This window comes from Panthera uncia, chromosome B1 (genome assembly GCF_023721935.1).
Source record: "Panthera uncia isolate 11264 chromosome B1, Puncia_PCG_1.0, whole genome shotgun sequence".
Lineage (NCBI taxonomy): Eukaryota > Metazoa > Chordata > Mammalia > Carnivora > Felidae > Panthera > Panthera uncia.
Genome location: NC_064811.1, coordinates 55,968,384 through 55,989,913, shown reverse-complemented (window position 1 = coordinate 55,989,913; position 21,530 = coordinate 55,968,384). Strand labels below are relative to the sequence as shown.

Here is a 21,530-nt window from a genome sequence, read left to right as displayed (position 1 = left end):
GTTGTATGGAAACCAATTTGACAATAAATTTAATATTAAAAAAAAAAAAAGAAAAAAACAGAAGTAGAAATACCAGTCCATGCTGATGTGGATTGTCAACCTGCATACTTAAATAAAAGCACCTTGTTATTCTTCACATACCGTAGCTATAAAGCATCTACTGTGTATAAAGAAATAAACACATAAGATACCCATATAAAAATTAGCTATATTTTGAGAAGTATGTTCATTTGCTTCTATTGTACTACATTTAAATAGTCAATTCTTCATTATATAATATTATTTGGAATGATGCATTTTGGTATCAAGTTCTAAATATTCCTTTAAGCAACAATGTTTAATAAATGTTTTATATTCCTGGGGTGCCTAGCTGGCTCAGTTGGAAGGGCATGCGACTCTTAATTTCAGGGTTGTGAGTTCAAGCCCTTTACTGGGGGTATAGATTACTTAAATAAAAACAAACAAATGTCTTATACTCCTATTTTAATTTCATTATTAATTTTTTTTTTTTAATGTTTACTTATTCTCAAGAGAGAGAGAGAGACAGAGTGTGAGCGGGGGAGGGTCAGAGAGAGAGGGAGACACAGAATCTGAAGCAGGCTCCAGGCTCCGAGCTGTTAGCCCAGAGCCTGATGCAGGGCTCGAACTCACAAACTGTGAGGTCATGACCTGAGCCGAAGTCAGACTCTTAACCAACTGAGCCACCCAGGTGCCCCTTATACTCCTATTTTAAACAGACTAATGAGTACAGTGTCACATTTTTTCTAAAGTTTATTTATTTATTTTGAGAGAGGGAGAGAGCAAGAGCGGGGCAGGGGCAGAGAGAGGGAGAGAATCCCAAGCAGGCTCTGCACTGTCAGTGCAGAGCCCAACGTTGGGCCTGAGCCCACGAACTGGGAGATCATGACCTGAGCTGAAACCAAGAATCAGAGGCTTAACTGACTGAGACACCCAGGCACCCCACAGTGTCCTATTTTCTTGATGACCTCGATTTACTTTGCAAGCATGCAGCATAATATAGCTTCCTTTGATAAGGCCTTATGTAGGGCTGACGGTTTCCTGCTATGCCCTTCTAGCATGTTATTTTGCTGTTGCACTTCAGATTGGTTGAAAGCACCCTGACCTCCCACTCTTGCTTTTATAATGGCTTCTGCATTCATGTATTTCTAGGCAATAAAGAAGATTGTAAGGAGAAATTCATAACCAAGCTTATTATAAAGTCAATAAATAACCATTTTACAGAAGTTGTTGGGTTCATGTATACAATATATGGGCTATAACCACTACATATCAACATTCAAGGCCTTTTATTTTTTCTGTCTTTGTTCTCATCTTCTGAGTTCTCATTTCTCACTTTAGAGTTTTCATAATAAACCTATGTGTTATCAGTCAAGGTCCTGTCTCTTTCTTTAGTAATACCAGCATTCCCAGAGAAGAAAAAGAATTCTCAATTTGAAGGGGTAGCAAAATTTTGGGCGAGGAAGGATGAAGATGGTAGCATGCTCATGACTGGCTGGGTACTCCCAATACCCTTTTTTAAATAATATATATATTTATTTATTTTTGGGAGAGTGAGAGAATGGGTGCTCATGAGTGGGGAAGGGGCAGAGAGAGAGAGAGAGGGAGAGAGGATCCAAGTAGCCTCTGCTCTGTCAAGCACAGATCCTGACTCAGGGCTCAATCCCATGAATTGTGAGATCATGGCCTCAGTAGAGATCAAGGGTTGGTCGCTCAACCTACTGAGCCACCCAGGTGCCACCAATACCCTGTCTTATCTGCAATTCCAAAATTCATAAAATCTGAAATGCTTGGAAAACAAAGTATTTTTTTGAATTTAGTGTAAACTTAACCCGATCTAAAGTTAATAGTCTTGGGGTGCCTGGGTGGCTCAGTCGGTTAAGCGGCCGACTTCAGCTCAGGTCATGATCTCGCGGTCTGTGAGTTCGAGCCCCGCGTCAGGCTCTATGCTGATAGCTCAGAGCCTGGAGCCTGTTTCAGATTCTGTGTCTCCCTCTCTCTGACCCTCCCCCGTTCATGCTCTGTCTCTCTCTGTCTCAAAAATAAATAAACATTAAAAAAAATTAAAAAAAAAATAAAGTTAATAGTCTTTATCCCATTTAATGTGAAATCTGTTTCAGGGCAAAATAGCTGTGTATTGGATTTAACACCTCTGCAGGAGGGTGAGGGATGGTTACATAATATATGTACCACACTACTGTTTTTTTCCAATATATATACACATATTTATTTTTTATTTTATATACATCCAAGTTAGTTAGCATATAGTGCAACAATGATATCGGGAGTAGACTCCAGTGATTCATCCCCTACATATAACATCCAGTGCTCAGCCCAACAAGTGTCCTCCTTAATGGTCCTTGCCCATTTAGCCCATCCTCCCACCCAGAACCCCTCCAGTACCCTATTTGTTCTTTGTATTTAAGAGTCCCTTATGTTTTGCCCCCCTCCCTTTTTTATTTTTTGTTTGTTTATTTTTGGGAGACAGAGAGAGAGACAGAGTTCAAGCAGGGGAGGGGCAGAGGGAGAGGGAGACACAGAATCCCAAGCCGGCTCCAGGCTCTGAGCCCAGAGCCCTACGTGAGGCTCAAACCCATGAGCTGTAAGATCGTGACCTGAGCCAAAGTCAGGGTAGGGGGAGCCTTACTCCCCTTAACCGACTGAGCTACCCAGGCTCCCCTGTTTTTATACTACTTTTGCTTCCCTTCCCTTATGTTACTCTTTTTTGTATCTTAAATTCCACATATGAGTGAAGTCATACGATATTTGTCTTTCTCTAATTTTGCTTAGCATAACACACTCTGGTTCCATCCATGTTGTTGTAAATGGCAAGATTTCATTCTTTTTGATTACTGAGTAATACTCCATTCACACTACTGTTCTTCTGAAATCCAAAAATGTTTGCATTCTCAAACATCTGGTTACAAGGGTTGCAGGTAAAGGATTGTGTACAAAAATCAAGAAGGTGATTTTAAAAGTGCTTTTGTCTCTTACTTGCATTATACACAGGTTTATGTAGGAAAATGGGAAATTATGCTGAACTTGATGCCAAGAAAGGTAGGTTTCCCTGTTTCTCCCATCTACTTTGTCTTTTTAAGGAACACTTTTAAGCTTTGAGGGACTCAAGTTCTCACAGCCAGAAACTGGCAGAGCTGAAATTTGAAACTAGTCTTTATAGTTTTCCACTGCTTAAACCTCTCAATCACGGCATTGTATTACTTTTCTTATGTGCCTTTTGTGGAAACCACTCTTGGCTATTTCTGCTCCTCAACTCTAAACATCTTTATTAGATCCATCTGGGATTTCTTCCTCTTCTTCATCTACTTACCTCCTATTTGAAGGTCTCAGAGACTAACCCTGCCTTACTCCTCTCAGTATCGCCCAATACCTTTACCATGGGTTTCCCCCCATGCTTGGATGTGGAATATAATACCTAGTGGCTTCCCCAGATTCCTTGCCATCCCTGATGACAAGCATTCAGGCTTTTTTCATTTCAAGGATCCTGCTGGTAATTACTATGCGGATAAACAAAAGTAATAAACATAAAATAATAACAAAATAATTATAAGGAAGTTAATGATTTTTACTGTTTTTATCCCAGAGTTCCCCATGGATTCACATTTTGATTTCTGCCTTTTCTTAGAATGGATTCACCATTACACCACTTCTGACTCTACCATTAGATGCATTTCAGGTCTGATGGTAATTTCAAGGTAACAAAGAGTAATAGGGCGTTTGGTTTCCATAGACCATTTGAGCCCAGGAACTTCCTAGATGGCATAGTGCCAGCTTACCAGATCTTTACCAAGATTAAAAACAAATTGTAAAGAGTATTTCTACACTGCATCTGTTGCCAGCTAGATAAGTCTTCTAGCAGAGTTCATGGCACATAGGTAGGCATTCAAAAATTCAACATTTACTATGTGTCAGGTATAGGGAATGCAAAATTAAACTATCTATCTTATTGCCACGCTGAACAGAAACCTACGTGGTGTGGTAACGTCTGCATAGCATTGTAGGGGCAGGAAAAATTTCCCTTCTTACGTTTTCCATTCTTTTCCTGGTCTAGTAATTAAATTGACACAGGATAAACAGGAGGAAACCAGATTTAATTACGGCACATACAGGACCTCCATAACAATAAATTCAAAGGAATAACCAAAGTAGGTCATTGCATCTTTTAGACAAAGAAGCAATAAATTAGTGAAGAACTGACAAGACAAAGGGGTTTGGGCTTGGGGTAGTAAATTGGTAAGTAGCAAGGTCTGTTCATAGGCCTTCTCAGCCCTCAATTCCCTATTTGGCGATAAGGAGGTCTTCTGCCCTCCTGATACAGGGAGGGCACCTTTTACATAGATTCATCTGCTTTCAGGGGGGACAAGGGAGGGGCAGAGTATCCTTGCACTATTTCTAAAGTTCCTTTATTTCGAAATAATCTGTATGCCATAGTGGCACATTTTGGTGTGACGTATTCTCTATGAGCATAAAAGAGACTCAAATCAAACGGGACGGGTTTGAGACATCAGGAAAAGCTTGCTGTGTAGTGGCGTCAGACTACGTAAATTCCCATGCCAGATCCACTTACGGACTTTGAGACTTTGCACAAGTAGGCTTCTCAGTGCCTGTTTCCTCACTGATAAATCGGGCTAATGGTGGGATTTCCTGCACTGGGCTGCGAGTTAATTCAAGAACAGCGCTCGAAACAGTGTCTGGCACGCAGTAAGAGTGCAATACACTTCCTGAGGGTTGGGTTGCCCGCCAGCACTTAGCCTGACCTAGCCTGACCGTTGTCCTCGGACTGGACTACACGGGTAATCCGTTTGGTTTTTCTACCATACACTGCGTCACAGCCAGTTCTGTTCCAGATGCTCTGTTTATTTCCACACGACCCGCTGGAGAGGCGAACTCTCCGGAGTCGGGGCCGGCCATCCTGGTGACGAGAGCGGGTGGCAACCCCTTCCCTCGCTCGCCCTCCAGCTTCGGCACTAGTCCTCCGGAACCACCACCCCCGGGTCCTGGGAAGAGGCGCGTCGTCGCGCGCGCCGTCCCGCCCTGTGCTCCTGCGTGACCCGACGTGCTGGGCGCGCACGCAGGAGCCCCGCCCGCGGTGGCCAAGGCCAAGGAGCCGCTAGAGACTTTGCCAGCTGGGGAGACGGAGGGGGCGTGGCTTCCCCGCTGGCGGGAGGTCGCGGCGCAGTCCCGCCCCCGTCGGCAGCCTCCGCGCGCCAAAATCAAACCCCAAGACCCGCGGTCCCGGGTACTAGCTGCCGGCGGGAGCTCAGCCTGCGCGTCTAGTCTCGTTCGGCAGTGGCGCGAGCCCCAGCGCGCGCACCTGTGGCCGCCTCCTAGCCTTCCCTGTTGGATGCACTCGGGCCACCACCAGACTAGAATGGCCACCCCACCTAAGAGGAGCTGCCCGTCTCCCGCGACCGGCTTTGAGGGGGTCCGCATCAAGAAGATTGCCATCGAAGGGAACATTGGTAAGGAGCCTCGGGAAATGTTGGCCCCCAAGCAGGGGGGCTTCCCCTTAGTGAGGGCTTCCTTCGGGTCTGTGTGGATGCGGCAGGGCCTCTAATTCCCTTCCCACCCAATGCATTTTGCCCTGTCCTGCCCTGTTTCCCTCCCGTGCCCGAGGATCGTCGCAGCCCCCGGGCGTCAGGCGGTGGTGCATGCCCGGGCATGGGGGCCTCGAAAGATGCACTTTGGGCACGTTTCCTCCTTTTGTTGGGATCGCGCAAGGGGAGGGCTTTTTGCTTTTTGTTTTTATCTTGAGGCTGTGTTAGTTCTAGAGGTGTAATTTACATACATTAAATTATCCTTTTAGGTGTACTTTTCTATGAGGTATGACAAACATATAATGCTGTTTTACTACCACCATGGTCAAGATTCAGTACATTTTTATCACCTCAAAAAGTTCCCCGGTGCTCCTTTGTCGTCGGTTCCCTCTGCATTCCTGTGTCTTGGCAACCCCTGATCTGGTTTCTAAGTTTTGCCTTTTTCCAGAATGTCATATAAATGGAGTCAGAGTATGTAGCCTTTTGTGTCTCCTTTCTTTTATTTAGCATAATGCTTTTAGATTTTTTCATGTTGCTCAGTACCCGGGATTCCTTGTCTCCCCGCTTGGGAGAATGAAGAGGTGGACACAGAATAAAATGAGCAGCAGGCAAAAGTTTATTAGAATCTAAGATTAGAAAGGTAAGAATTGCAGAAAAGCTCTCTTTACAGAGAGGGGGCATTTGCAAGTGAATGCCCAGCCACTGTAGGCAAGAGTCCTTGTTTTATAGGTTCTGGTTGCACCCCCCCCCCCCCCACTTGTTCTTCCCCTTTGTTCCTTCTCAGGTTCTACCCTTATTGGTTATGTAACTAAATGCCTAGTCATTACTTTTTGAGTGGCTTGTTTCCATTGTGTAGGAGGTGATCTATGTATGGCCATACTGTTCCTTGTGGGTCTTATGTTCTAAGGTCTACCACTTACTTTTAGTCACATCTTTTGTCAAATTCCTGAGGGGAGTAGGCGATGTCTGTTACATTTCTTAAGAGGAACTCTACACCTCAGCGAGTCTGCTGTGGTCAGACACTCCCAGCATTGTTTTAAAATATGTTTTTCCCCACCCAGTGACCTTCAAGTCTTACTTAGCCTCTCCCTTTCTGCCTACTGAATCCCATCTTCTATTATACTTGTGTCTGTAGTTCTCTTTTATTGCTGAGTAGTATTCCATTGCATGGATATACCACAGTTTATCTCTTCCCCAGGTGTGAACCTGGAACCCCAGGTTTCCAGTTTTAACGCTTAGGGATAAAATAGCTATAAACATTCCAGTACAAGGAAAGAGTTTTTAATGATCTTAATATCATGGAGCTCCTCACCCCTTCCCCCACTTCCAAGTAAACATTGGCTTATGATTCAAAGACCAGTGCCCTTTCTGTTCCTAACCCGGATGAGGGCAGACTATACCATGCATATCATTTTACAAGGTACATCTGAACTTACATTCTTCTGTATTTCCTACCACAGGAAACCTATGCCTGATACTTCCTGTTCTGATAGAATTTTTTTGGCTCCCAGTTGGGTACTGGCCATTCATGCATACAGCAAATGTTTTTGAATTCTTACCACATTCAAAGCCCTTGTACTTCTTTAAAAAGACCAGGAAAAGTAGACCCTTTAACAGTATTCCTAGTAGAAAATATCTGAACACACCCTCAAAGACGACATCTTGTTGCATTGCTCCAGTATTAAGGCACCAGTGGAAAAGATCCATATAATAGATTCTCATTTCCTCCTAGGATAAATTCTTTGAAGGTGAACGTTTACTAGTGTGAGTCCTTATAGCCACTTTTTGGGTAAAGAAGAACATATATAAAGGAGGAAATAGTTGAACAAAGCCATTTCAAAAGTAACTGTGAATGAACAACAACATCTCCTAGATACCACACTGAATTAATCCTCTTCCCTTCCTTAAATCCAGTTAAGCAACATATATCTAGATCTCCCTAAGCATCTTTAATCTTCCCAGCACCTGAATCATTTCCTAATGTGTCACCCCATCTCCATCTTCTCTTACCTAGCTCCAGAGCAGACTTTCTGTATATAAATGTAATTGTGTTACTCCCCTGCTTAAAATTCTTCTCTGACTTCTCCATTACCTACACTGGAAAGAGTTGCAAACTGATGCCTTGCATTTGCACAATAGTGGCTGGCATAGACTTGAAAAAAAAAATTATTTAAGAACATTTTTTTTAGAACGTTGGAAATATTTTATTTTTTAAAGTTTATTTGTTTATTTTGAGAGAGAGAAAGGGCATGCACTGAAGGGGCAGAGAGAGAAGGACAGAGAGAGAATCCCAAGCAGGCTCCACACCACCAGCATGGAACTGATGTGGACTGAGCCCATGAACCGTGAGATCATGACTTGAGCTGAAATCAAGAGTCGGACGCTTAACCACTGAGCCACCCAGGCGCCCTTGAAAAACAAATTTAATGAATTTCTAGCATTTAACATTTTTGAGATTTGTTTTTGAACATCTAGATTCTTGGTGTCTTGTACGGTATCTAAAGATCTGGTAACACTGGGCTTCTGTTTCTGTAAGATAACAGTTTGCTATTTGGATGTTGGATGAGTTGTGTTCCAACTTGTCTTGTCTTCCTGACACTGAGGTTTGTTAGTTGTTGTTAATGTGCTTGCACTGCTGTTCCTGTCCCTTCCACCTTATTTGCCAGTCCCAAATAAGTAGAAACGTACAAATTGCTAATGTGTGTGTAGAAGAATATTTTGTGATTCCTAGAATTTGAACTTTAACTGGTCATTTTAGTTTATACTCACGTAACTCATCTTCTCATGTTTTCTGTTACTATAATGCTCCCTTCTGTTAAATTTATGGAGGCCTTACCTGCTTCTTTTCATATTAATAGTTTGTACAGATGATTTTTGGATCGTAATGCTTGTTTGCCATTAGTAATTCTGTTAGGTTCCACATGACTTTTTAAAGTTATTAACATCAGTGTCTTTGGTTCTTGTTCTCTTTTGCTTTCATAGAATATTAATTTATTAATTAGCTTATTTTTCAGCTCCCTACTTTCCCCTCGAAAGTTAAGGAACTAGAGGGGCGCCTGGGTGGCTCAGTCGGTTGAGCGTCCGACTTTGGCTCAAGTCGTGATCTCATGGTCCGTGAGTTCAAACCCCGCGTTGGGCTCTGTGCTGACAGCTCAGAGCCTGGAGCCTGTTTCAGATTCTGTGTCTCCCTCTCTCTCTGACCCTCCCCCATTCATGCTCTGTCTCTCTCTGTCTCAAAAATAAATAAACGTTAAAAAGTCAAGGAACTAGATTAATTTGGGAACTACAGGTAACTGTTGTTACTCTGCTTGAACTAAAGAGTAATTTTATTTTTTTTTTAATTTTTTTAAATTTTTTTAACATATGAAATTTATTGTCAAATTGGTTTCCATACAACACCCAGTGCTCATCCCAAAAGGTGCCCTCCTCAATACCCATCACCCACCCTCCCCTCCCTCCCACCCCCCATCAACCCTCAGTTTGTTCTCAGTTTTTAACAGTCTCTTATGCTTTGGCTCTCTCCCACTCTAACCTCTTTCTTTTTTTTTTTCCTTCCCCTCCCCCATGGGTTTCTGTTAAGTTTCTCAGGATCCACATAAGAGTGAAACCATATGGTATCTGTCTTTCTCTGTATGGCTTATTTCACTTAGCATCACACTCTCCAGTTCCATCCACGTTGCTACAAAAGGCCATATTTCATTCTTTCTCATTAAAGAGTAATTTTAAAGAGTAACTTTTTGCTCTTAAAATTTTAGAGTATGACCACATGAAATTTTTCTATTTATAGGCGTGTCAGAAGAAAGCTGAATGCTCTAGCTTTAAGTGCTTTCAGATTCTGGGCCCCTGGGTGGCTCAGTCGGTTAAGTGTCCGACTCTCTGTTTTTAGTTCAGGTCATGATCTCAGGTTTCCTGAGTTCGAGCCCCACATCTGACAGCACAGAGTCTGCTTGGGTTTCTCTCTCTCTCTCTCTCCCTCTCTATGCCCCTCCCCCACTTGTGCTGTCTCTGTCTCTCTACAAATAGGTAAATAAACTTAAACAAATTTAAAAAAAAGTGCTTTCAGACTCTGGGTGATGCCTGATTTTTTAGTACATTCCTTGGATCCTCTTTTTGAACATCATATTTTCCTTTCCTTCCTCCATCTAGCTCAGTGAATGTCCAGTGATCATTATATATGCTTCTGCTTACCATTCTAAATACTTTACAGTCCCTGTAATTACTCTCCCCATACAAAATCTGTGGTCACCAGTGTTTTTCCTGTGATTAAATCTAGTGATCATCTAGTTTATCTTTAAAAGTTTTTCTTCTGCCCTATGGTGATAATATGACTTTGTGTTTTGCTTCTCAGCAGTTCTTTGTTCTGTGTTACCTTCTTATTGGCCCTGACCCCTGTCCCCACTCCCTGTTTTGGCCCTATGTGTGATCCTTTAAAGTTCTTCTGGTTTTTCTTCTTTTCTATTGCCTAGATAATGTCCTAGGTTTGAATATCGTTCTTCACATGAAAGGTAAGTTCTTTTTGCCCTCTTTGAATCCAGCTTATAAAGATGAGGAAGTTTTCCTTGTAAGCTTGCAGAAGCTGCAGCGCCTGGGTGACTCAGTCACTTAAGCATCCGACTTCGGCTCAGGTCATGATTTCCTGGTTCATGAGTTCAAGCTCTGGGTCAGGCTTCATGCTGACCGCTCAGAGTCTGGAGCCTGCTTTGGATTCTGTGTCTCCCTCTCTCTCTGCCCCTCCCCTTCACACATGCGCTCTTTCAAAAAAAAAAACATTAAAAAATTTTTTAAAAAAGCTTTCAGAAGCTGCTTTTTTAATATTTTTTGATCTATGTGTGTGTGTGTGTATGTGTAATTCTATATACATATGGACAGAGAGAGGAGAGAGACACACACATTATGTTGACCAGAGATGCCTAATATAAACCACATTTGGTGACTTAAGATAGAAAGGGTGTGGTGGTCATTAGGAGTATTGGTATACCCTGTTAAATTCTAGATCAAGACTTTCCCTACTATTTAATGGAATGTATTCCCAGGTAATGTTAAAGTAGTGAATATAATATGCCCTGATTATACCTGAACTATTTCCTTTATTTTCCCTCCTAGGTGTCTCAGAAATGATCAGGGAGAAGCAAAGTACAACATGTTTTTTTTAAGGATTGGATAAAGTGCACAGAACCTTTAAAGTGAAGCAGAAAAAACATGGCTATTGCTTGCTTATAGGGGTGCTGTGCAAAAACGTTTTTATAATTTCTGTTAGACACTATGGCTTAATGTCATATAGTGTCATATGATTAGTGTCATATAATCATATTATTTCTCATTCTAAAGCTCTAGGTTTTGGATGCATCTTTATATTGATTTTATAGTTCATTTGGCCATTTTTAAGTTGGTTTTAGATAGGAAGGACGTAAGCCTGTTTGTAAACTGAGAAAATAGAGCAAGTAGAGAAGAAAATTTTGAAAATGCAAGAGCCTGTTATTGTCACTGTACTCATAGCTTGTTTATCACAGTGGTTTCCATAAAGAGGGTATTATTATTTCCATTGTATTGTGAAGAAACAGGCTCACAGAGATTCAGTAACTTGCCCAAAATCACATATCTAACTAAGTGGAAGAATAGTTTTAACTATTTTCCGCAAAGTTGTCTCTAATTACTTGGTTAAGGAAAGTGAGGCTAAGACTAGGATTTTTTTTTCTGCTGTAACACCTTGCCTACAATGTCACCAGGTTTAAAATTCTTCTGTTCCATGGCTTTGATAAACTAAAAACAATAACAAACAAATGTCCATAATACAAGTGGGTAGGGACCCTTTCAGAAAGCAAATCTAAGAGAACATTTAGGAAATTGAATATTTTTGTTTTTTTATATTGTTTGCTAGTATAAATTTTGTAAAAGCTGATGACTGTTTTGGCATTTTTTTTTTTTTTTTTTTTTTTAATTTTCTTTTTATTTTTCCTTTTCCTGTCACAACAGCTTCAGGGAAGACAACATTTGTGAATATCCTTAAACAGGTCTGTGAGGATTGGGAAGTGGTTCCTGAACCTGTTGCCAGATGGTGCAATGTTCAAAGTGCACAAGATGACTGTGAGGTATGAAAATAAAATTAACTAAGTAAAGTAAAATTTTTTTGCTTTAGAGGACCAGTAGTATTTAACCTTTGGGTTTTTGTTTGTTTTCCCTTTTCCAATAAAATTTTCAAATCTAGCTTTAAGTCTGTCTCTTCACCTTCATATATGGATGAATGTGTGTATGTGTGGGGGGAGGTACGTGTGTGTGTGTGTGTGTGTGTGTGTGTGTGTAAACATTCATTGAGCGATGCAGTTAAGATATGTACTTCATTGCATCCAAGTAGAATTGTAAGTTTTTAAGAATTAATTAAAAAGTCAAAAAATCTAATTGCAAATTAAATTCCTTGAGTAGATTTTTACATTTTGTTTAAAAACTTGCAAACACAGAAAACAAAGACAAAAAAAACTACCCAATAACTTTTTTATTAGTTTATCTTTTGAGTCTTTTATATGTATTAGAGAGAAGCATTTATCTCTTACTTGTTTTACTTTCCATTCTTGCCAGACTTTCACCCTGGACACAACTTTGAATTTCCCAGCACTTTCCATTCGACATTGCAAATAAGAAATAAGGAATAACAGTTAGATTTCACTTTTTATAGCAAAATTTTTATATTGTATGTGTACGAAGGAAAGGGATCTGATTGCTAGGACTTTTGTTTCTGGAGAAATGAGAATTGAACTTGAAAGTAGCATAGTAGAAATCATCAGAATGGAAATGTGTGGTAGAAACTTACTTTGTTAGAATTGAGGATACAGGATTGAACAAAAATGTCTATTGTTTAAAGTTTAGCTGTTGGTATGAGGAGTCTGGGAATAATAATTGAGTATTTAAAACATAAATCATTAGCAGGATGCTCTGTAGAATTTGAGGATATATGGTTGTGAATAACCAAAAATATTTTCTCACATACCTATTTGCCAAGCATAGTTAACTTTAACGTAAGGGTGTGCTTAGAACATTCTGATCCTTAGAATAATCCAGGACTGAATCTTGAAGAGACTTCCTTTCCATAGGACTCCATTTTTTAAAAAATGTTTATTTATTTTGAGAGAGAGAGAGAGCACGTGAGCGAGCATGAGCAGAGGAGTGGCAGAGAAAGGGAGACAGAGGATCTGAAGTGGGCTCTGTGCTGATAGCAGAGAGCCCAGTGTGGGGCTCTAACTCACGAACTGTGAGATCATGACCTGAGCCAAAGTCAGATGCTCAACCGACTGAGCCACCCAGGTGCCCCATGGACTCCATTTTTTGTTTTAAGAAATTGATATTTCAGTTTGGTCTTAGGGGGGAAGGTAAGATTATCCTTAAGTAGAATTTTAAAGTGGGTAAATTTGTTTTTTTCTTTCAACATTTTTTTTATTAACATATGATATAACTATAGAAAAGTATAGGAAACTTATGTATAGTTTGAAGAACAATTTGAAAGTTAACCATCAACCAGGTCAAGAAATAGAATATTACTCTTATTCTCCCTGTTTGTCCTCCAGTCACAGTATCTCCTTTCCTTGGGTAACAACGCCGCTAGGGGTAATCACTCACATAAAATACCTCTTGCAATAATAATTCTTCTGCTTTCTAAAAGTAATTTAATTATCCACAAACATATGACTAAGAAATAAAATTTAGTTTTCTGTTTTTGAATGTTACATAAATGAAATCAATTGGTTGCAGTTTTTTTCCCTCTTGCTTTCTTTGCTTAGTAAGTTTATGAAATTTGGTCATTTGTTGCATACAGCTGTAGTTTGTACGTTTTCATTGCTAAATAATATTCAATTATATTCAGACATCACTGGTTTTCCATTCTATACCTTTGATTAATTTTTTAGTGATTTCTAGTTTAGTTGTTGTAAAAACAGCCCTGTTATGAACATGAAACCTGGTGCACACATGCAAGACTTTCTCTAGAAAGAAGAAATAAAATCATTGGTTGGTGGGGTTTTTGTGTGATGCCTATTTTCCAAAGTGGTATTATTCAGCTTCCTAATTTTTGTCATTCTGTTGGGTATTTAATGTCTTTTATGTTTTTAATTTTGTATTTCTTTGGTTGCTAATGAGATTGTGCTCCTTTATTTAATTAATTTATTTGCTGTTTGGATTTATTTTGTTAAGTCCCTGTTCAGGTCCTTTTGTCATTTTCCTTTAGTTTTCTGTCTTTGGTCCACTCTGCATTTTTATCTCCCAAAGTATGTCTTGTGGCTTCTTTTTTCACTGAAGTGCCTGGCTTAGGTTTACTTACCTTTAGAAATGAAAGACCTGTGTTCTACCAACCCCTCTTCTCCCCTCATTTCTGGGGTCAGCTATCAGTGCAGTTATTCTCAGGTGTTAGTAGAAAGTAGGCAAATTAAACCAATGTCAGAAATACAGAAGGGATTCTTTCATTGGAGTAATGTCAGGCTAGATTGGGTTAGTTGACCTCCATTAAAGACCCATTCTAGTTTTAGTATCATAAGCTGCCAACTCCTTTTAAATATGTGTAACTGGTTCTTTAGCACTTTAACTATCTCTCCCTTGTAGTATGCATATAATTAACCTGGGGTGCAGAAACTGATACATAAAAACCAAAATGCCAAAAATTTATTAAAATTTTTTTTTTTTTTAATTTTAGAGAGAGAGAGGGTACATGCAAGCAGGGGAGAGGGGCAGAGGGAGAGAGAGATCCCATTATCCTGGGATCATGACCTAATCCAAATTGGAGAGTTGGACATTCAACCGACTGAACTACCTAGGCAGCCACCCCTACTGTACCCAGAATTTTAATCTGTAGGGAGAAGTGTAATTATCAGATTCACTGAATGAGGTCATTCTGTTCTCTATGGAGCCCCATAATTCTCAACCAGTGGAAGGAACCCTTAAGAATCTCAAAGTTTTGGGATGGTTTATAAAATGACAAACAGTGCCTTGGGAATTTTAATATGTGGGATGCCTCCTACTTAAAAATGACTGCCCTAGCAAATCACTGTTAGTGTTGGGATTTTATTGACCCTTTTAGTTATGTTGGAGAGGAGAGGTTGAAAACATTGCAGTAATATATATAGGAAGGCAGATTTATAGTAAGCAGGTTGTCTATTAAGCTTAGAATCAGGGGCGCCTGAGTGGCTCAGTCAGTTGAGCCCCTGACTTCGGCTCAGGTCATGATCTTTCAGTCTGTTAGTTCAAGCCTTCCGTTGGGCTCTGTGCTGACAGCTCAGAGCCTGCAGCCTCCTTCTCTCTCTGCCCCCACCCCTCCACTCTCTGTCTTTCTCTCTCCTCTCTCTCTCTCTCAAAAATAAAAAAAAAACATTAAAAAATTAAAAAAAAAAAGCTTAGAATCAGAGCCCAGGGTAATTAGTTATATTATCCTAATTGATGTCATCAGACTGACACATTGATGCATCTGTCTCTATTTTAAGACTTGGTTTCATGGATCTGATTGATACTCATGTTTATGGGCAGGGGCACTTTCTTCCCATGTACTAAAGTCAAAATTCCAAATTGACCTTTATAACTACTATGTCAATAATCCTAATATTATTAACAAATAGTTTCGTCATACAGTTTACTATAATCTAGTCATGTCTCCATGATGTTACAATTTGATTACCTTAATTGAGTTTTGGTGCGCATTCTTGGAGGATTGCTTTATATTTGTACGTGTATTGGGGTCTATTTATGTTCTTAGTGCTTGGTACTTCTAGGTGGCATTTCGGACAGGGTGGGGATAGTATTTTGGGGTTAAGGTTGTGGAATGTGAGGATAGTGGTGTATGGGTTCCCTGTCTTTGGATATTTTCTTCTTTTATCCTGGACCTCTACTAAACTCAAGAAATGGGATTTTCTTCCATCATCTTGGAGCCTTTCTTCTCCAGACCCATTTCTGATCTATTTCTTGGTATTAAAGTATGGATCACCAACTGTCCAAATCTGTTTTCTTAGAAGGCTGTCAATATTGAGAAGTAGACTGTCTTTAGAAACCATCCCGGACAAGGCCAGTCCTACTTTGGATGTTCTCCATTTAATCACACTTCTTGACAGTTGCTGTAGAGTTGGAAGAGTTGGGTTATTGGTACCTTTGATCTCTTCCCCTAGTCAGTAACTTAATTTGCACCTGCATGCTGTGCATGCTTTTTTTTAGCTGTTTTATTTTTTTACCTGCCATCTAGTGGCTGAAATGTTGCTATACTGTTGATAAGCTGCACCAATTTTACCAAAATAATGAGGCAAAGTACCTAAAGAGATTATGTTGTCTCCCCTCTTCCTCCCTCCCCTTGATAAGATTATTTTTAAAGGTACCACTCGGATGATTTTCAATCTTTAAATTGAAGGTTTATTTCAAATAATCACTTATTTGGTGGTTTATATTATTTCAGCCCAAAGCTTTGATTTAATTGCTTTCTTTTAACTTATTTTTGAGTTGGACAAACTGTTAGGGACATATCTCTGCTCTGTCATGTTTTTCTTATCGAGATGAAGTCTTAGGGGATACCTGTTTTTCAAATAACAGCATTTTTTGATAAGTCATTCTTGAAAATTAATTAGGTATGCTTGGTAAAGTACTTCTATTCATACCTTCTGAGATCACTTGATAACTTTTGTTGGCTATGTTACGATTATCTTATTTGGTCGATTCTGATCTTTTTTGGTTGAACTTAATTCACCTCTTTTGCAATGTTTACAAAGTTCAGTTAGAGTTAAAAGATTAATGATTTTGTATCTTTACTTGATATTTCTGGTTTTCACTTATCTTGACAATAAGTTGTGCTTTCTGCAAAATAATAAAGTGTTCTATCATGAAGTGAGTTACAGAATTAAAGATATGAGTAAAAGTGATCCATAATCCCACTACCCTGTATGTATCTTATATACAGTTGAGATAATAATTTACTATATCCAATTTTGGCACTTGGGGAGCTACATAATTTAAAAAAAAATGTGATACAGTAATACATGTTCATTGTTTGAATTTAAAATATCATAGATTACCAAAGGAAGAAAATAAAGCTTACCTGTAACCTTATTACCTGGAGAAAACTAGAGATCTTACTTGGCACAGCAGTATATAATTTTGTACTTTTCTTTTTTCCTCCCATAATGTTTATATCAAAGGCAATTAAAAATGTCATTAAAAGTTTACTGTAAACAATTCTAAGGGCAGCCTAATTTATTGTGTGCATGTACTAGTATTTACATAATATAAATGCCTAGTAATAGTGAAACAATAGCCTATTTGCTTAGTAATGTGATAAACATCTTTGTGGTTAAATCTGTATTCTAGATTATTTCTTTAAGACAAATTTCCAAAAGTGAAATTAAGTAGGCCCAAGGATACAGACTTTTAAAAATAAATATAGCTAAGCTGCTTTCTAGAGACGTTCTGTCAACTTTTACATAATATAATTTGATCTTAACCCATTCACATTTTTTATCTGGGTCCTTTTTCAGAGGGGGGAAACAGATAAAATTACACTCAATATGGTAAAGATGATACACAGTGTTTTTTTAGATAAATTTTTAATAATTTTGTGCTTGACTCCATAGTTGCATGCAAGAAACCCAGCAATTTGTGGTGTTAAAAACTTAATGCATAGAATCAAAAGAAAACATTTTGTAGGGGCTGACTCTCAGCCCCTCTGAAAAACTAGAAAATGATATCCTGGCTTATTTTCTAATTTGGTTCAAAGTTGAACTCAGACAACAACTAACACCTTCAAAGCTGTAAAATTCTACTACAGACTTTTTATTTAGTTTTAATTTAAACATTTGTATTTTTAGAGCAACTAGCTGATTATTATTTTTATCAGTAGGTGATGAGTCAGGATTGGTTCTCTGAATTATTTTCATGTAGTAGACTTTGGGTAAGAGGGATTACATTTATTGGAAAATCCAAATAAAAGGAGATGTGTAGTTTTTTTGTGTGTGGTTAATATTTGTATTGTGATCAAAAACACATATCATAAATTTTACCATCTTAACTATTTTATTTATTTATTATGTTTATTTTTGAGAGAAAGAGAATGAGCGGGGGAGGTGCAGGAAGAGGGTGGGTACAGAGAATCCTAAGCCAGCTCTGTGCTGACAACAGAGAGCCTGATGCGGGGCTCAAACTCACAAACCAGGAGATCATGACCTGAGCCAAAGTCGAATGCTCAACCAGCTGAGCTACCCAGGTGCCCCATCTTAACCATTTTTAAATGTACAGTTCAGTAGTGTTGAGGGTATTTACATTGTTGTAAAACATCTCTAGAACCTTTTCATCTTCAAGAACTATAGCTATTTCATGAAACAACTCTCCTTTGCCCCCTTCCTTCAACCCCTAGGAATTGCCATTTTGTTCTTTTATAGCTAGCTATGAATTTGACTGTTTGTTGGTTTGTTTTATTTTTTTAAGATTTTGTTTATTTTATTAAAGATTGTATTTTTAAGTTGTCTCTACACCTAACATGGGGCTCAAACCCACAAACCTAAGATCAAGAGTCACAGGGTCCACTGACCGAGCCAGCCAGGTGCCCCCAAATTTGACTACGTTAAATACCCTGTATAATTGGAAATCATACAGTATTTGTCCTTTTGTGATTGGCTTATGTCACATAGCATATTGTCCTCCAAGTTCTCCAGGAAAAGTTTCAAACTTCTCAGTATGTAATAAGCCCATTTAATTTTACATACGTAACCTATTTTTGTTATTTCTGTGCATAGCAAATCTATTCTAAGTGTTTTTCAAATGAACCAAGTTCACTTCTAATAAATTTTATTAAGTGTATCAGGTAGACTTAAGGTAATACTTGGTGCTATGATAAGCTCTTAAAACCCTGTAGTTCAAAATAATAAAATTTTATTTCTCAGAGAATAGTGCAAATGGCATTTGGTGGATGCCACGCCATGCTGTGACTCAGGGACCCAGGCCCTTTCTAAATTGTGACTCATCCAACCTCTAGAACCATGCTTCAAATTTTAGTGTTTATTAGAATGACCTGGAAGACTTAAAACACACATTTGGGCCCTACCCCCAGTTTTTGATTTATTAGGTCTGCTGTGGGGTTGGTGCTGAAAATTTGCATTTCTCACAAGTTCTCAAGTGATGGTGCTGTTGCTGTTATGGGGACCATACTTTGTTACCCCTGGAGCTGAATTTGAGAGCCTCTGCTCTAGGGTCTTGGTGTTCTTTGCTTCTTCTAGCTGCTGGAGAGAAAAGCATCACATTCCAGAGGTTTTTAGAGTGAAACCTGGAAATGGTATACATTGTTTCTGCCCTACTTCCATTGACTGGAATGGAGTTACATAGCCACACTCAATTACAAGGGAGGCTGGTCAATAAAGCCTAGTTTGTGTCCAAGAAGAAAAACAACTTGGATTTAGGGAACACATAGCAGTGCCTGCCACACACACGTTTCAAGATGGGAGCACCTTAAGTTTATTTTTTAATGTAACTGAAACCCCACGGTGCCAAGTTTAATTCATTTATGTGGAAGAGGTCTTCAACAGATGTTCTCTATTTTCTACTTCTCAGTTCTAAAAACTAAACTCTTAGAAAACTTAAATATGCCCTTTGGCTCACATTCCTAAGCACATTCGTTTTCTAAAAACATGCCAGGGACAATGTAACCAGGAATAGAGCATACTAATCCAAGAATTAAATTTTGTGTTTTGAATTACTATTTATACTGCAGAGAATTCCATATATACATGGATACCATTCCCACCCTGCTCCTCTTCATTAGCACCAAATATATGTAATTCCTTTAGCAAAGTGAAGACACTTCTTTTTTTTTTTTTTTTTTAAATTTTTTTTTTAATGTTTATTTATTTTTTGAGACAGAGAGAGATAGAGCATGAACGGGGAGGGTCAGAGAGAGAGGGAGACAGAGAATCTGAAGCAGGCTCCAGGCTCTGAGCTGTCAGCACAGAGCCCGACGCGGGGCTTGAACTCACGGACCGTGAGATCATGACCTGAGCCGAAGTCGGGCACTTAACCGACTGAGCCACCCAGGCGCCCCGAAGACACTTCTTTAAATGATATGTTAGGGGACGCCTGGGTGGCTTAGTTGTTTAAGCGCCCGACTCTTGACTTTGCCTCAGGTCATGATCTCAGGGTTTGTGAGTTTGAGCCCCCCAGGCTCTGCCCTGACAGTGCGGAGCCTACTTGGGATTCTCTCTCCTTCTGTCTGCCCCTCCCCTGCTCTGGCCAGTACAAGCACACACTCTCTCTCAAAATAAATATATGTTAAAAAAAAAAAATATGTTAGGATTAAGCAGGGAGTCTACTTTGCTTCTAAATAAATACCAGCACCAATCATGAAATCAACTGTAACTCATGAAAAGTTGATACTAAATTATTTTTCTGGTTAATTTAATGTACAAAGGGAGAAAGCCTAGAGACTCTTTCACTTTATTATTTTTTTATTTCTTCATTACTCTATGTCACTTTTTCCCCCCTGAAACTATTTTTGAAGTTCAATTGCTTTAAAATAAACAACTACAATCATCTGCCACCTTTCTGAAGAACTGGGGAAGTGTGCCTAAAAGCTGGTGTCAGTACTCAAAGAAATGTAATGTGACCTGATATTTCTGTTTTGTTGGAGAGGTTTGTTTGTTTTTTGTTTTTTTTTTCCTCATTGTAGGTATATGCTTATTTTTTTTTGGTCTACTCATAGACCCTCTCTGAAGGAGTAGCTGACATACAAGAAAGGTAGAGAAAGTTTGGTTAAGAGAAAATGCTTGTTGATTGGTCAAAAGTTTACCAAATTATTTTATGTCTGCCAAACCTGAATGACAATACATGATGAAAGTGTGCTTTAAAAACACAAATTTAACTACCTTTTCTTTTAAGAGGAATTTTTTTTTTTTTTTTTAGGTTTATTTATTTTGAGGGGGTGTGGTTAGGGACAGAGGGAGAGAGAATCCCAAGCAGGCTCTGTGCTGTCAGCACAGAGTCCAACGAGGGCCTCTATCACGAATTGTGAGATCATGACCTAAGCTGAAATCAAGAGGTGGACACTCAACCAACTGAGCCACACAGGCGCCCTAAGAGGGAATGTTTGTAACAGTTGATAAGGCACACACAAATAAGCTGAGAATAAGGAAGGAAACCAATCATCTGAGTGGACCAAATGGAGGTCACAAAATTATGCAGTAAAATTAATGTGGCTTATTCAAAGAGTATTTACTTAATACTTTTGACACAATCTGATAAACTTATTTTCTGATTAGAAGGATTGTCAAGGGAGGGACTGTTAAAAGATGGTCATGTCACTGACCTGACATCAAAGGAGGAAATAAACTGAAAACTAGATAAGAACTAAAAAGTAATACCAATTTGGTCTCGTTTAGTGTAAGATTGAATAGCAGTTTCTACAGTTTGTGCCTAGTATTTTATGTGTTCAATGGAAACTTGTTCTTTATTCTTAACTTCTTTTATAAATCCAGCAGTTGGTATTTATAAAGTTGTTTAAGAGTAATGTCTATTACTGAGTAGTTTTTGAAATGCTCTCATTTTGAGGGTACAAAAATAAAATATATACTAATGTCTTCTCCCTATAAAAATAATACATAAAAAACGTGGTTAAATTGATAAACTTCATTTAGCTGAAAAGATTCATTTGTATGAAACATTTTTTTTCCCCTGGGGGATGCTGAATAAGTGGAAAGTCAGTTTATAATTGTTAACAAAGCCTTTTTAATGAAATTTAATAAAAATAAATTTATTCTTTAAGCAGTTTGGGAAGGCAGCTAACTACACCCTTATTTCAGTTGATGATGTGCTAAGAGTATTTTCTAAACAGACTTATTGTTGACAGTTAACTTCTTGCTATTTTATGCTTTTTTTTTCAATTTTGGGAAGAAGATTCAGTTAATTATGTGGTTTGCGGTATGTAATTTAAATTCTGCCTCAAAGTGCCATGTGTTTGTGTGGTTT

The 21,530-nt window shown here is 38.9% G+C and overlaps 1 protein-coding gene across 1 annotated transcript in view; it reads left to right on the top strand.

The window, feature by feature from the left end:
- The first annotated feature begins 5,190 nt into the window (after positions 1–5,190).
- DCK (deoxycytidine kinase) overlaps positions 5,191–21,530 on the top strand; it is a 29,755-nt gene continuing 13,415 nt past the window's right edge. The window contains exons 1-2 of the mRNA XM_049630604.1: positions 5,191–5,498; positions 11,547–11,662. Of these exons, the coding sequence (XP_049486561.1) occupies positions 5,381–5,498; positions 11,547–11,662 (234 nt within the window). The 5' untranslated portion in view covers positions 5,191–5,380. The remainder of the gene's footprint in view (positions 5,499–11,546; positions 11,663–21,530) is intronic.